At 38.7% G+C, this 14,148-nt stretch overlaps 1 protein-coding gene across 1 annotated transcript in view; it reads left to right on the top strand.

Annotated features, from left to right (window-relative positions):
• TRAM1 (translocation associated membrane protein 1) overlaps positions 1-14,148 on the top strand; it is a 33,592-nt gene that overhangs the window by 17,224 nt on the left and 2,220 nt on the right. The window contains exons 7-10 of the mRNA XM_011976504.1: positions 5,020-5,090; positions 5,197-5,301; positions 6,304-6,447; positions 6,760-6,920. Of these exons, the coding sequence (XP_011831894.1) occupies positions 5,020-5,090; positions 5,197-5,301; positions 6,304-6,447; positions 6,760-6,920 (481 nt within the window). The remainder of the gene's footprint in view (positions 1-5,019; positions 5,091-5,196; positions 5,302-6,303; positions 6,448-6,759; positions 6,921-14,148) is intronic.

The following is a 14,148-nucleotide window of genomic DNA, read 5'->3' as shown; positions in this document are numbered from 1 at the left end:
GACATCTTGAATATATGAGCTTTTAGGGAAGTCATGAAATAGCCAAATGTTTCTAATACTCAATTTTAGTTTAATTATACATACGTATAATTATTTGTACATATAATTGCATATCATATAAAGTATTACAAATAGTATTTTCTCCCTTCCTACTTCATGAAAGTTACATTACACTTTTCATATGCAACTTTGATGTTAGTATCTGTCATTCATCATCACTAGAACCACTTTTTTTAATCTGATGACATTTTTTCCACATCATAACATCATCTTCTGTCTCACTGGTTCCTTTATTAGACCTTATAAACCTTTAAAAATGACATTGATTGAAGTTTTCAGCTGTATGTGTCTTACACAAACATTTGTTCAAGATAATTAGTACAGAGCTCTATAATGCAAGAGCTTTGTAATGATTTAATTACAAGGTGTACCATCTGAGGTTTGGGGGGAAATCTTTGCCTTATATTTGGGGCATATATGTGATATTCAGCTTTGTTTATTTTTCAGTATAGTGTAGTCAAGAAATGTGTTTTTTTTAAAAATAAATTTTTTAAAGTATGTTATATTTTTTAATAAAAAGATATTGGAATAACAACTGAAAATGGCACTTGAAGTTATTTACGATTTTAGAATTTGCTATGATTTCTCCCAGCCTTCTCTGTTCTCTCCCTTTCCCCAGAACCCGTGTAAATGTGTACATCCAGAGACCATGCTGCTGGTGCTAGGCAAGGCTTTGTTGTTGGCCTCAGACATGTGAACACCGTGCCATCAGGGCTGTAACCCCAGAGGAAATGGAGAACATTGCAGGAGGCTGGCCTACCACAGGGATGCTAAAAAGTAGCCATTTTCTAGATAAAATTTCTCATTTTAAAAATCATGGTAAGCCAGACATGGTGGCACACACCTGTAGTCCTGGCTACTGGGGAGGCTGAGGCAAGGGGATGGCTTGATTCCAGGAGTTTGAGACCAGCCTGGGCAATGTAATGAGACTCGTCTCTAAAAAATAAAATAAAACTCACGGTACACTACCCCTACTTCCATGTATTTTTTGTAATCATTTGGGAATACCTTTATCTAGGGTGTGTGTTAAGTTAGCCACAATTCCTACCACCCCTTGAGGTATTCTACTCATCTCTTTTTTTTTTTTTTTTTTTTTTGGTATTATTGTTGTTGTTATCCCCATTATACAGAGAGATTAATTAGCTTGCCCAAGGTCCCTCAGCTAGTAAGTGACACAAGTATTTAACTACCCATTCTCTTACTCATTTTTACTTTTTCTGTGGTAGGCTTTGAGTGTACAAACACTGTTTTAGAGACACTGGTCAGTTGGTGCAAAGCTGAATGGACCATTACTTAGAAAAAGGTTTCTTGATAATCCTATCTTTTTGAAAGCAATAGATACTATTTTTAAAACTTTTGCATAGGCATTTGATGGTTGTGAAGATGGAACCTAGTGATGGCATTTTACCCTCTATTATTACTGACTCGGTTGGCTATCAGAAAGGTAAGGCTCCTGGGCACAGTGGTGGGTGCCTGTAGTCCCAGTTACTCAGGAGGCTGAACTAGCTGGATCACTTGAGCCCTGGAGTTGGAGGCTACAGTGCACCATAAATTCACCTGTGAATAGCCACTGCACTCCAGCCTGAGTAACATGGTGAGACCATGTTTCTATTTTTTAAAAAGAAGGTACAGTGCTAAGATACAAAGTTGAACCTGAACTTAGGAAAGAAACTCTATGGCTTTGTCCTTAGCTAATGTCAAGCACAGCTGTGCTTCATCTAATTGGGTTGAAATTTAAAGATAAAAGATCAGAAATGGAATGGCTTTTTGAAACTTTGTTTGTTTGTAATTTGTAATAGTGTTTTTAGTCTTGTCAGAGAAGAAAGGAGTAGGCAGCTTAGGTTCTCTGCTAATTGACCAGTGTCAATTTTAAAAACTTAGTTGGATTTCTTTTAAATTATTAAAAAAAAAAATCCTCCTAAGTAGTTACATTGCATTATGGTTTTTCCAGCAAATTAGTTTTTTTGTTTTTTTTTTTACATTGCCTTACTCAAGTTTTTATGCCATGAAATGAGTTTAATCAACAGTTAAAAACTAAAAAGCTCTCCTCATAAGTTTTAAGGGTTTTCTTGGTCTGTTTTCTCCTCTGAAATTTGGAGCATTGAGTAACACATATGAAAGAATGTGGCAATATTTCTCATACCTAGTCATTTATGTGGCTACCTTCCTGCATTGCCATATTCACATACTACTAATTTATACTTTTGACATTTTAATTATTAAGGTATATTAAATAACAAAATATTTTGGGTTTTTGTTTTGTTTTGAGACAAGGTCTTGCTCCGTCACCCATGCTGGAGTGCAGTGGCCACAGTCACAGCTCACTGCAGCTGCAGCCTCAACCTGCCAGGCTTAAGCAATCCTACTACATCAGCCTCCCGAGTGGCTGGAAGTACAGGCGTGAACCACCATGCTTGGCTAATTTTTGTATTTTTTTAGAGATGGGGTTTCGCCATGTTGCCAAGGCTGGTTTTTGAACTCCTGGGCTCAAGCAATCCACCTTCATCAGCCTCCCAAAGGGCTGTTATTACCGGCATGCTCCACCATGCTCGGCGTAAAATACTTTATTTAAAATTTTAGTTACAGTTAAATAAAAGTATTTCATTGTGTACTGTGTACAATCATTTTGTTCCGTACCAATGTACACACCACACTGGGAAACAGTGGCATATATATAGTGGCACTTCTACATGCATTGTACGTCAAATTGCATTGATAATACTACAAGTGAGCTTTTCTGAAATTATTATAATGGGAGAGAAGAGGTTCCCTTGTGGTTGCGTGTTATCTCAACACCCTTTCTCCTTCCTTTTGTAAGCTGAAATATTTCATTGGAAATTTACAAATTATGTAGAGAGGATCTTAAGACTGTCTACTTTCAGAGATACGTCTCTCTTCGGTTGGAAGAATGACAGTAAACTTGGTATCAATTTTGCTAAGAGTCCCAAAATACAGTACTGTAAATAGTAATATTCAGACTGTCTTATGTTCTACCTAACGCTTGATCTTTGCGCCATTCTTACTAGAGAAGAGTTTTCCATTTCAAAAGTAGACTTTAAAAAATCTCTCCTCCTCAGAAGATTTGGTGAAGTCACTGTCTATACTGAAACACAGAGAAATGGAGGACCAATGGACCTGAACCTAGCTATGCTAAATGCAAGAGATAAGTTTAGTGAGGCTGCAGAAGAACACGGTTCAGCCTGCCAGCAGCAACCCAGCATTTCCGTCGTTCTAATTAGTAACTGTAGAACATGAATAGTACTCACTAGACTAATACAATCCTTGTAAATATATATACGAAGAAAACAAAGGAAATTAGAAATGAGGTATAGGTGTTTCATCAGTCAGTAGGCTGGCCTGTTGAGCTTATCACTGTCAGTGTTTTGTAAACATTTTTACTGCAAACAAAGATGAAAAGCTTTTTACATCATAATTCATTTTGTGTGTGTGTGTATGTGTGTGTGTATGTAAAATGTGGAATAGAATTTTCATAATACAATGTGCTATATACTCTAGCATTTTCTTTTTCTTTCTTTTTTTTTTTTTTTTTTTTTTTTTTTTGAGACAGGGTCTCGCTCTGCCACCCAGGCTGGAGCGCAGTCATGCAATCCTAACTCACTGCATCCTTGAACTCCTGGGCTCAAGCAATCTTTCTGCCTCAGCTCCCCAAGTAGCTAGGACTACAGGCACATGCCACCATGCCTGGCTAATTTTAAAAAAAAAAAAAATTGTAGAGGTGGGGTCTCTCTATGTTGCCCAGGCTAGACTCAAACTCCCAGCTTCAAACAATCCTCCTGTCTCAGCCTCCCAAAGTGCTGGGATGAGAAGTGTGAGTCACGGTGCCTGGTCACATTTTCTATTTTATTTCATGTTTTAAAAGATGCTGGTGTGACCCCAAAATTGATTTCATGATCCACTAGTAGGTCTTTTTTTAAGAGACAGAATCTTGCTCTGTCACCCAAGCTGGAGTATAGTGACATGATCATAGCTTACTGTACCTCGAACTCCTGTGTTCAAGTGATGCTCCTCCCATGTCTGCCTCCTGAGTAGCTGGGACCATCACACCCAGCTAATTGTAGTTTTTGTAGAGACGGGGTCTTGCTGTATTGCCCAGGTTGATCTCAAACTCTTGGTCTCAAGTGATCCTCGCACCTCGGCCTCCCAGAGTGCTGGGATTACGCGCATGAACCATCACACCTGGCCCCACTAGTGGGTCTTGACTTGTGTTTTCTAAAAATACTGTTTCTGAGACAACCAGCTCAGCTAGATAACTGTGGGAGAAAAAAAGAAGTAAAAATAAAATCTAGGTACTTGGGCTTACGAAGTAATTGAGGAAAAATAATATACAATTAAGGAGTAGTATAAATGAGAATAAAAAATGTTAAACTTGTGTTGACTGACAAAGGACTAAAGCATGAGCTGAAAATGTGAATGCTGTTTTAGGTAGACAAAAGTGTCTCTACTACTATAAACATAACAATTTTAATATTAGAGGAACATCAAATTGTCAGCATGTAACTATGGTTAATATTGTGTCATTTAATACATGTTCATTAGAAACAAGAGCCGTAGATCTTAGCTCTAAAGGGGATTTTGAGTTTATCTGATTGAAGCAAATCTAAGTATTCACATTTTATGGATGAAATAACTGAAGCCAGCAGAGGTTAAGTGACTTGCTAATGCTATATACCTAATTGAGGATGAGAGATTGGGGTGGGGTGAGGGCAGAATAGCTTTCAGATCTCCTACTTCTGCATTTTTCACTTACTCTTAAAGAGCAGAAATGAGCCAAGCACAGTGGGTCACACCTGAAATCCTAACCCTTTGGAAGGCCAAAGTTGGGAGATCTCTTGAGTCCAAAGGTTTGAGACCAGCCTGGGCAACGTAGCAAGACCCCACCTCTTAAAAAAAGGAAAGGAATGTTTTAGCATGTTTTAATCTATAATGTATTTTTTACAGGAGGATATTCCTCGTCAGCTTGTCTACATTGGTCTTTACCTCTTCCACATTGCTGGAGCTTACCTTTTGAAGTGAGTTGGGATATTTCATGGGTGTGTAAGTAGGCTGGGCAGATAGTATGCTGACCTGTCTTAATTGGTAATTAATCTTCCCATTTTCAATTTGCTCTTTTAACAGCTTGAATCATCTAGGACTTGTTCTTCTGGTGCTACATTATTTTGTTGAATTTCTTTTCCACATTTCCCGCCTGTTTTATTTTAGCAATGAAAAGTATCAGAAAGGGTAAGTTGTTTAGCCATTCTATTTCTCGTGTAGTAAGTATTTAAAGTCATTGCCTGACATTGCCAAGATCCATGGCTTTTGGCCATTATATTACTTTTTAAGCGATTAGTAGCCGCTTTAAATAAAATGAAATTATTTCTCTATTCAGACTTTGTATTTTACTCTCTAAAATGGAGCCTTTCTCAGCTAGAGAGATACTGAACTATATCTCGCAATTTTGAAGACTTTGTGGGTTTACTTTTCTGTTATAACTTCTACTTTGTTTATTGAATCATTTTTCTTTTGGAGGAGTGATAGAGAAGTGAACTCTCAGAAGAAAATGAAACAATAGATAATTAGCCTTATAGATAACTAAAATATATTGATGGGGAAATTGAACTGAAAACAGAATTGGAGAGGTATAACTTGTAATTAGTGCAAAGTTGTCTTTAAAAAAGTAAAACTGGGACTCTTAATTGAGAATTAGGCATCCTGTTCTTTATAACACAGCTTTTTTGGTTTGTTTTGTCCAACATTTTCCAAAATTATTCTGAATACTAGTAGTTCTGAGGAACATTAATAGTTCTTATACAAGAAAAGAGATAAGCTAAACAGAAAATTAAACATTTATTTACTGGATTTTTTTAGAAATTTAAATAGGCTGTGTTATATCTCTTTGAGTGTGGTATATAGGCTTTCCCAGATATTTGACACAAAATTCTTTTTTGCAGAATAAGAAATGCTATTTTAATATGCCTTTACTTAATAGGAATCTAGTTTCTTTTTTTTTATTTATTTATTTTGAGAGGGAGTTTCGCTGTTGTTGCCCAGGCTGGAGTGCAGTTGCACGATCTCGGCTCACTGCAACTTCCACCTTCCGGTTTCAAGCGATTCTCCTGCCTCAGCCCCCCAAGTAGCTGGGATTACAGGCGTCTGCCACCACGCCTGACTTAGGAATCTAATTTCTAATAGAATCTTGTTTTTGAGATTTCAGGAATTTGACTTACAGTCTTTTTCTTGCAGATTTTCTCTGTGGGCAGTTCTTTTTGTTTTTGGAAGACTTCTGACTTTAATTCTTTCAGTACTGACTGTTGGTTTTGGCCTTGCAAGAGCAGAGAATCAGAAGCTGGATTTCAGTACTGGAAACTTCAATGTGTTGGCTGTTAGGTATAATCAATTTAACTTTTTTTTCACTTTATACAGCTAGATAATATATATTATCAGTTTTTCTATGTTGAATCATCTAAAAGGATGAATATGAGGTTGGGGAAAATACTCATTTGATTTTATTTCATACCTTTTGCTATTTTACATGTCTAAAGTGAAGTACTAAAGCGTTTAACTTTTAGGATAAATTATTAATGCACTGATAATACAATTTTCTCAAAATTATTACTAAATACTATTAAAGAAGATAGAATGTATTCAGTGGCATTGTTTTTTATACACTGTAACTTTTGATTTCTTAATATTTCTTAGAATTGCTGTTCTGGCATCCATTTGCATTACTCAAGCATTCATGATGTGGAAGTTCATTAATTTTCAGCTTCGGAGGTGGAGGGAACATTCTGCTTTTCAGGCACCAGCTGTGAAGAAGAAACCAACAGTAACTAAAGGCAGATCTTCTAAAAAAGGAACAGGTTTGTATTTAGTAAGCAATGAAAAACTCATAGAAGTAGAAAACTTTTAAAAAATTTGTTGTGGGATCTTACTTATTAGTTTGAAGGTCTTATAAAGAAAATATTATTCTGCTTTTTAACAAAATTAGAGGCAAAGTAATCTTACTGCATTCCACAATTGGATGATCCCTTGGATGAGGAAACTCAGTTACTCCCCTCAAAAGCTGTCCACTAAATTTCTCTTTGACAAGTTTTCCCTTCTTGGTTACCTTTGAGCCACTTTAGACCAAACTTTATGGACAGGTTTAGTGAATAACTAAACTAGAGGATGGTCGTTTGTTTTCAAGCATCTTATTCACATTTTAAAAAGCTGTTCACAACCTCTTCCCATCTGCCCATTTGTCCCAAGTGGAATAGCTTTTTTTTTTTTTTTTTTATAACTTCTGATTGCTTGATTCTTTCTCTTTAAGCCTTCATTTAACCTGTTTTCTCTTTATGGCTTTTGCAAAAATTGAAAATGCATTGATACTACAGTTAATTTTTTCAGTGTGTATATGGTATTATGCTTAGAGCTGTAACACAGGAAGTTCCAGTTTTTAGAATACGTCCACTCTGGTTTACTCTTTTCTAAGTATTAATACCTGATAATTTACATCCTCCAGCCTGTTTTTTTTTTTCACGTTTGTCCCAGCAAGTCTTGGCCCTTTGCATTTTCTTAATACATTTTAGTACAATTTGAGCTGGGTGCAGTGGGGGGTGCCTGTAGTCCAGCTATTCAGGAGGCTGAGGCAGGAGGATCACTCGAACCCAGAGTTCAGGGTTGCAGTACACAATGATCATGCCTGTGAAGAGCTACTGCACTCCAGCCTGGGCAACATAGTGCCTCTTTAGAAAAAAAAAAAAAAAAATTGTACAACCTGGTCAATTTCCACAAAAATTGCTGGGATAGAGTTGAAATAACATCACATCTATAGATCAATTTAGGGATAACTGACTATTTCAACCTGATATATACCTCTGTTTATTTAGGTTGTCTTTCATTTCTCCGAGTAATATTTTTAATAGCTTTAATGGGATGTAATTCACATACAATAAGGTTTACCCTTTAAAGTATACATTTCAGTCATTTTTAACAGATGTTCACAAAATTGTGCAAACCACTATCTAATTCCGGAATATTTTTATCACTGCAAAAAAAACCCCATGCCCATTAGCATCACTTCACATTTCCCCCTTCGTTCTGCTCCCGTACTCTCTAATCTATTTTCTGTCTCTAAGGATTGGCCTTTTCTGGACATTTCATGTAAACAGAACCATGTGATATGTGGTCTTTTGCAATTAGATAATGTTTTAAGGTTCATCCATGTCATAGCGTATATAAAGACTTCATTTGTTTTTACAGCCAAATAATATTCCATTGTGTGGAACCTTATTGTATGGATATATACCATGTTTTGTTTATCCATTCATCATTTGATGGACATTTGAGTGCCTTTTACTTTTTGGCTATTATTAATAATGATGCTGTGAACATTTAGGTGCAAGTTTTTGTTCGAACATGTGTTTTCATTCTCTTGAGTACATGCATAGGAATGGAATTTCCAAGTCATGCTGTAACTATGTTTAACATTTTGAGGGAACTGCCAAACTGTTCTTTGAAGTGGCTATACTATTTTTACACTCAGTTTAACATCCTGATATTCAGTTGTCCTTGTGCCATTTGTTAAAAACACTCCTTCACTATTGAACTGTCTTGATACCCTTTTCAAAAATCATTATTAAAAAAAGTTTATTTTTGGATTATGAATTCTATTGCATTTATTGGTAGATCGATTCTTATGCCAATACCACACTCTCTTGATTACTGTAGCTTTGTAGTAAGTTTTGAAAGCAGGTAATGTGAGTCCCCAATGTTGTTCTTTTTCATGATGTTTTGGTTATTCTGGGTTTCTTACATTTCCATATGAGTTTTTATTTAAGTGACAGGATCTTGCTGTGTTGCCCAGGCTAGACTTGAACACTTAGGCTCAAGGGATTCTCCCATCTCAGCCTCCCAAGTTGCTGGGACTATAGGCACATGCCACCTTACCCAGCCATTTTAATATGAATTTTATAATGAGCTTGTCAGTTTCTGCAAAAAAGCCAGCTGGGGTTTTGGTATGGATTACCTTCAATCTGTAGGTTGATATGCAGAGTATGAACATGAATGTCTGTTTATTTAGATCTTTAATCTCTTTCAATTATGGTTATCAGTGTATACATCTTGCAGTTCGTTAAATTTAACCCTATTCTTTTGGATGCTGTTGTAAAATAGAACCATCTTCTTAATTCCATTTTCAGATTCTTCATTGCCAGTGTATATGAAATACAATTCACTTTTGTATATTGATCTTGTATCCTGCAACCTTGCTGAATTTATTTATTCAAATAGGTTTTTGTTTTTTGTTTTTTGGTGGGAAGTCTGGATGTTTTCTATTGCATTTTCTTGCCAAATTGCCCTGTCTAGAACCTCAAGTGTTGAACAGAAATAGAGCAGACATCCTTGTCTTGTTCTTGATCTTAGGGGTAGGCATCCGTCCAGTCTTTTACCATTAAGTATGATGTTAGCTATGGGTTTTTCATAAGTGACCTTTATCAGGTTGAGGAAGTTCCCCTCTGATTCCTGGTTTGTTTATTTTTGTCATGGAAGGTTGTTAGATTTTGTCAACTGCTTTTTTTCCTGCATCTATTAAGATAACCTCGTGGGGTTTTCTTAATTTTTTCTGTTGGTATTATAGATTACATTGATTTTCAGATGTTAAACAAATGTTACATTCCTGGGATAAATTTCACTTGGTTATGGTGTATGATCCTTTTTATCTCTTGATGGATTTGGTATGCAAGTATTTTGTTGAGGTTTTTTTGTGTCTGTATTCATAAAAGATACTGGTGTGTATTTTTCTTGTAACATCCTTGTCTGGTTTTAGTATCAAGATAATACTGGCTTCATAGAATGAACTGGGCAGTGTTTTTTCCTTTTCTGTTTTTTGGAAGAGTTCTTCACTTGATCTTAGCCAAAATGCCAAGAAACAGTGGAAGAGTTGTTGAAGGAGATATTTTATAGGTTTCTGTATAGGAATCTCATACATTTTTCATTAAACTTATTCTCAGATATTTTCTTTTTTAAGCTAATGTACATGCTTTTTTTAAAAAACAATTTTAACTATTTGTTACGTAGTAATGCCATTTGTTTTCTTTAAGATACTATCCATGTACTGAAAAAATCTTCCTAATTCACTTAAAGTTTACACTAAAATATACAGTTATATCATCTATAAATATTATACCTTTTCATTTTCTTCCTGTATTACACTAGCTAGGACTATACCATAATATTGAATACAAGAAATGAATACTCTTGTTCCTCATATAAGAGGGAGACCTTTCGGTAGTTCATTATTAAGAATGTTTTGTAGATGCCCTTTCCTCAGTTCTCTTGTATTATATTTTTTACTAAGAGTTTGTGTCCATGACTTGTAGAATGTTAAGAAATGCTTTTTCTGCAACATTTAGTCATAGAGTTTTTCTTTATTCTGTTAATGTTGTGAATTGCATTGACTGTCAATGTTAAAATAATTTTGCATTTCTGACATGCATCCAAGTTGGTGATAATACAGTAGTCTCCCTGGGGGAATACATTCCAAAACCTCCAATGGATGCCTGAATCCAGGGGTGGTATCAAACTCTATTTAGTCATGTGCTAAATAATGACATTTCAGTCAACAGCTATACAATATATGTGCATACATGACTCATTTATGACACTGGTCCTATAAAATTATACTGTATTTCTCCTACACCATTTCTATGTTTAGATATGTTTAGATGCATACATAGTTACCACTGTATTACAGTTGCCTACAATATTCCATACAGTAACATGCTGTGCAGGTTTTTAGCCTAGGAGCAATAGGCTATAACATATAGCCTGGGTGTGTGGTAGGCTCTACCATCTAGATTTGTGGAAGTACATTCTGTGATGTTCACACAATGATGAAATTGCCTGACACATTTCTTAAAACATAGCCTGTTAAGTGGTGTATGACTCTGTATACTATGTTTTCTCCTAATACAGCTATGATAAAGTTTTATTTATAAATTAGTCACATATAACAGCATATTGTAGCAAAAGTTAATTGAATGTGGTATTTTTCTCTCTCAAAATATTATATAGTACTCACCTATTTTCAGACCATGGTTGACTGTGGGTAACTGAAACATGGAAAGCAACACTGCAAATAAGGGGAGACCATTGTACATCACTTTTGCAGAATTCCCTTTTTCAGTATTTCGTTAGGATTTTTGCATCTAAGTGTTTGGAAGTGTTCACCAACTAAGCCCTCTGACCTAGAGTCTTCTTTTTTTCCGAAACAGGGCCTTGCTTTGTCACCCAGACTGGAGTGCAGTGGCATGATCTTGGCTCACTGCAGCCTCAACTTTATGGGCTCAAGCAATCCTCCCACCTCAACCTCCTGAGTAGCTGGGGCTACAGGCACATGTCACCGCACCACTAGTTTTTGTGTTTTTTGTAGAGATGGGATTTCACCATGTCACCCAAGATAGTCTCAAACTCCTATACCGAAGTGGTCTGCCCACCAGACTCAACCAATTGGCTGGGCACCCAGCACTTTGGGAGGCTGAGGTGGGTGGATCACTTGAGCCCAGGAGTTCAAGACCAACCTGGGCAACATGGCGAAACTCCATCTTTACAAAAAAATACAAAAATGAACCAGGAATGGTGGTGCACGCCTGTAGTCCCAGTACTTGGGAGGCTGAGGTGGGAGGATCCCTTGATCCTAATGTAACCCTTGAGGTGTCACTTCAGCAGCTGGAAACCTCTATGACTGGTGGTGCCTTCTGCCTGAGTATTGCTTACACCCTCTGGGCTCATTCCACCCACTCAGCCTCACAGGCTGTGCTTGACTTGAGCTGCTGGCCTAGATCCCACACCTGCCAAGCATGAGCCAGAGGCGGAGCAACAGGGGGTGTGTGGGCAAGCACACACAAGGTCTAGCCACTGCGCACAGCCAGGCACACAGGCTTCTGCTGCGGGGCAGGCAGCTCTAGGCACCAGCACAGGTGCTGGCTCTGTGTGAGACTGCAGCTGGACCAGAGGTACTGCATGTGGCTTCCACTGCAGGCATCCATGACTGGACAAGAGGAACGTGGTGGTATCCCCAGAGTTTGGAGGTGGCCAGAACCACAGAACCCCAAAGAGGGTGTCACAGCACTGCCTCAGGGAGCCCCTAGATCTGGGCTTCCCAAAGGACCACAGCTCTTCTCTGTTTCTTGTCATGCGCAGTGTGGTGAGCAGGGGGGCATGTTTCAGCCTTGTTTGTGCTACAGCCCTTTTAGTCCCGCCATTCAGCAGGTCCCAAGTTCTTGTCCTACATCCAGGAAGAATGAGGTACGCAGGCAACTGGAAGGTCAGCAAGGCAGAGAGGAGGTTCACTGAGAGGCGAAACAGTTCTTAGGAGATCTGGTTAGCTCCTTTCCACAGGCAAGTCATCTCATCATCTGTGCAGCCCTCATGGTTAGCTCCTATCCACAGTCTCATCATCTGCCCAAGTCTGGCTGAGTCCAGGATTTTTATAAGCTTCAGGGAGGAGGAAGTGCATAATGATTGGTCCATGGGCAGGACCAGAAAAAGCACTATAAGTTCTCACTCCAGTCCATGGAACTGGCGGCCGGGCCCCCAGGTTTCAGGCCGTCCCTGGCTTGAAGAGGGGGGCTTCACTAGGGGCCCATGCCTTTCTGCCGAGGAAGCTCTCTGCTTCCTGCTGCCATCAACCTACCATCCATGGTGCCTAGGCTGGTCATGCCAAGAGATGCCTGCAGGCCCACACCAAGCTGCCCTCAGCCCCCCTCGGCCTCCCTCTCATGCTTGTCAGCACCCACAGTCCTGATGGCCAAGGGAGCAGGGAGCTGGCATATCAGCGCTGCTCTAATCCCATGATCAGTCTCACCTTCACTCCAAAATAGTAGTGGATGCCAGGAGTTGCAGAGTGGCCAGGCAGCGGGAGCAGGCACTTCCAAGCCTGCAGAGGCAGTGGGGCTTCCCGGGCCCCCAAGGGCTACGGCTGGGTGGCTGCAGCTGCGTCCAGGAGTGCAGGGCTCCCACCCCTCCAACTCTGAAAGGGATGGGGCTCCTGCTAGCTATGTGAAGCATGCAGCCCTGGCTGCACCTCCCACACTACAGCCAATGTCATGGCAATAGCCACTCCATACGGGCTGCTACTGCCATCACTGAGAGGTGGAGGTTGCAGTGAGTGGAGATCATGTTGCTGGACTCCAGCTGGGATAACAGAGTGAGACCCTGTCTCAGAAAAAAAAAAAAAAAAAAGATAATACTATTATTCACATTTTCTGTTTCTTAGTTGTTTCTCTTTTGGTAAATAGTGTTTTTCAAGGAATTTGTCTAGTTCATAATAAATTTGCAAATACATTGGCATAAAATTATTCATATGAACTTCATTATCCTGTTAACGCCTGTAAATGAGGAGTGATTCCTGTTTTTCATTTCTTGTGTTAATAACGTAAGCCTTTTATCTTTTCTTCTGTCAGTCAAAACCAACATTTGTCTTTTTGTGTTGATTTTCCTAGTTGTGTCTTTTCTGGATCATTGATTTCTATTCTTTCGTTTTCATTGGGTTTAATTTGCGGTTTTGTTTGTGATTTACCTTCTTGAGCTGGATCTTTGGAGCACTAATTTGTATCTCTTGTCAGTTACATTCAGTTAAGGGTAAACTTTTCAACACCGCTTTAACAGCATTTCACAAGTTTTTTGTTTTGTTTTGTTTTTTTGAGATGGAGTCTAGCTCTATTGCCCAGGCTGGAGTGCAGTGGTGGGATCTCAGCTCACTGCAACCTTCGCCTCCTGGGCTCAAGTGATTCTCCTGCCTCCCAGGTAGCCAGGATTATAGGCACCCACCACCACACCCAGCTAATTTTTGTATTTTTAGTAGAGATGGCGTTTCACCACGTTGGCCAGGCTGATCTTGAACTCCTGACCTCAGGTGCCGCCCACGTCAACCTCCCAAAGTGCTGGGATTACAGGCGTGATCTACCGTGCCCAGTCTGTATTTCACAGGTTTCATTATGTCTTTTTCATTATTATTCAGTTCAATGATATCTGTGCTTGGATTCCACTTGTGCTGTGACTATAGGTGCAAGCCATTATCCCTGCCTCAAACATCCATTTCTGTATGCA

Source organism: Mandrillus leucophaeus, unplaced genomic scaffold, assembly GCF_000951045.1.
Source record: "Mandrillus leucophaeus isolate KB7577 unplaced genomic scaffold, Mleu.le_1.0 Scaffold167, whole genome shotgun sequence".
Classification (NCBI taxonomy): Eukaryota; Metazoa; Chordata; class Mammalia; order Primates; family Cercopithecidae; genus Mandrillus; species Mandrillus leucophaeus.
This window is presented reverse-complemented; position numbering and strand designations above follow the sequence as displayed.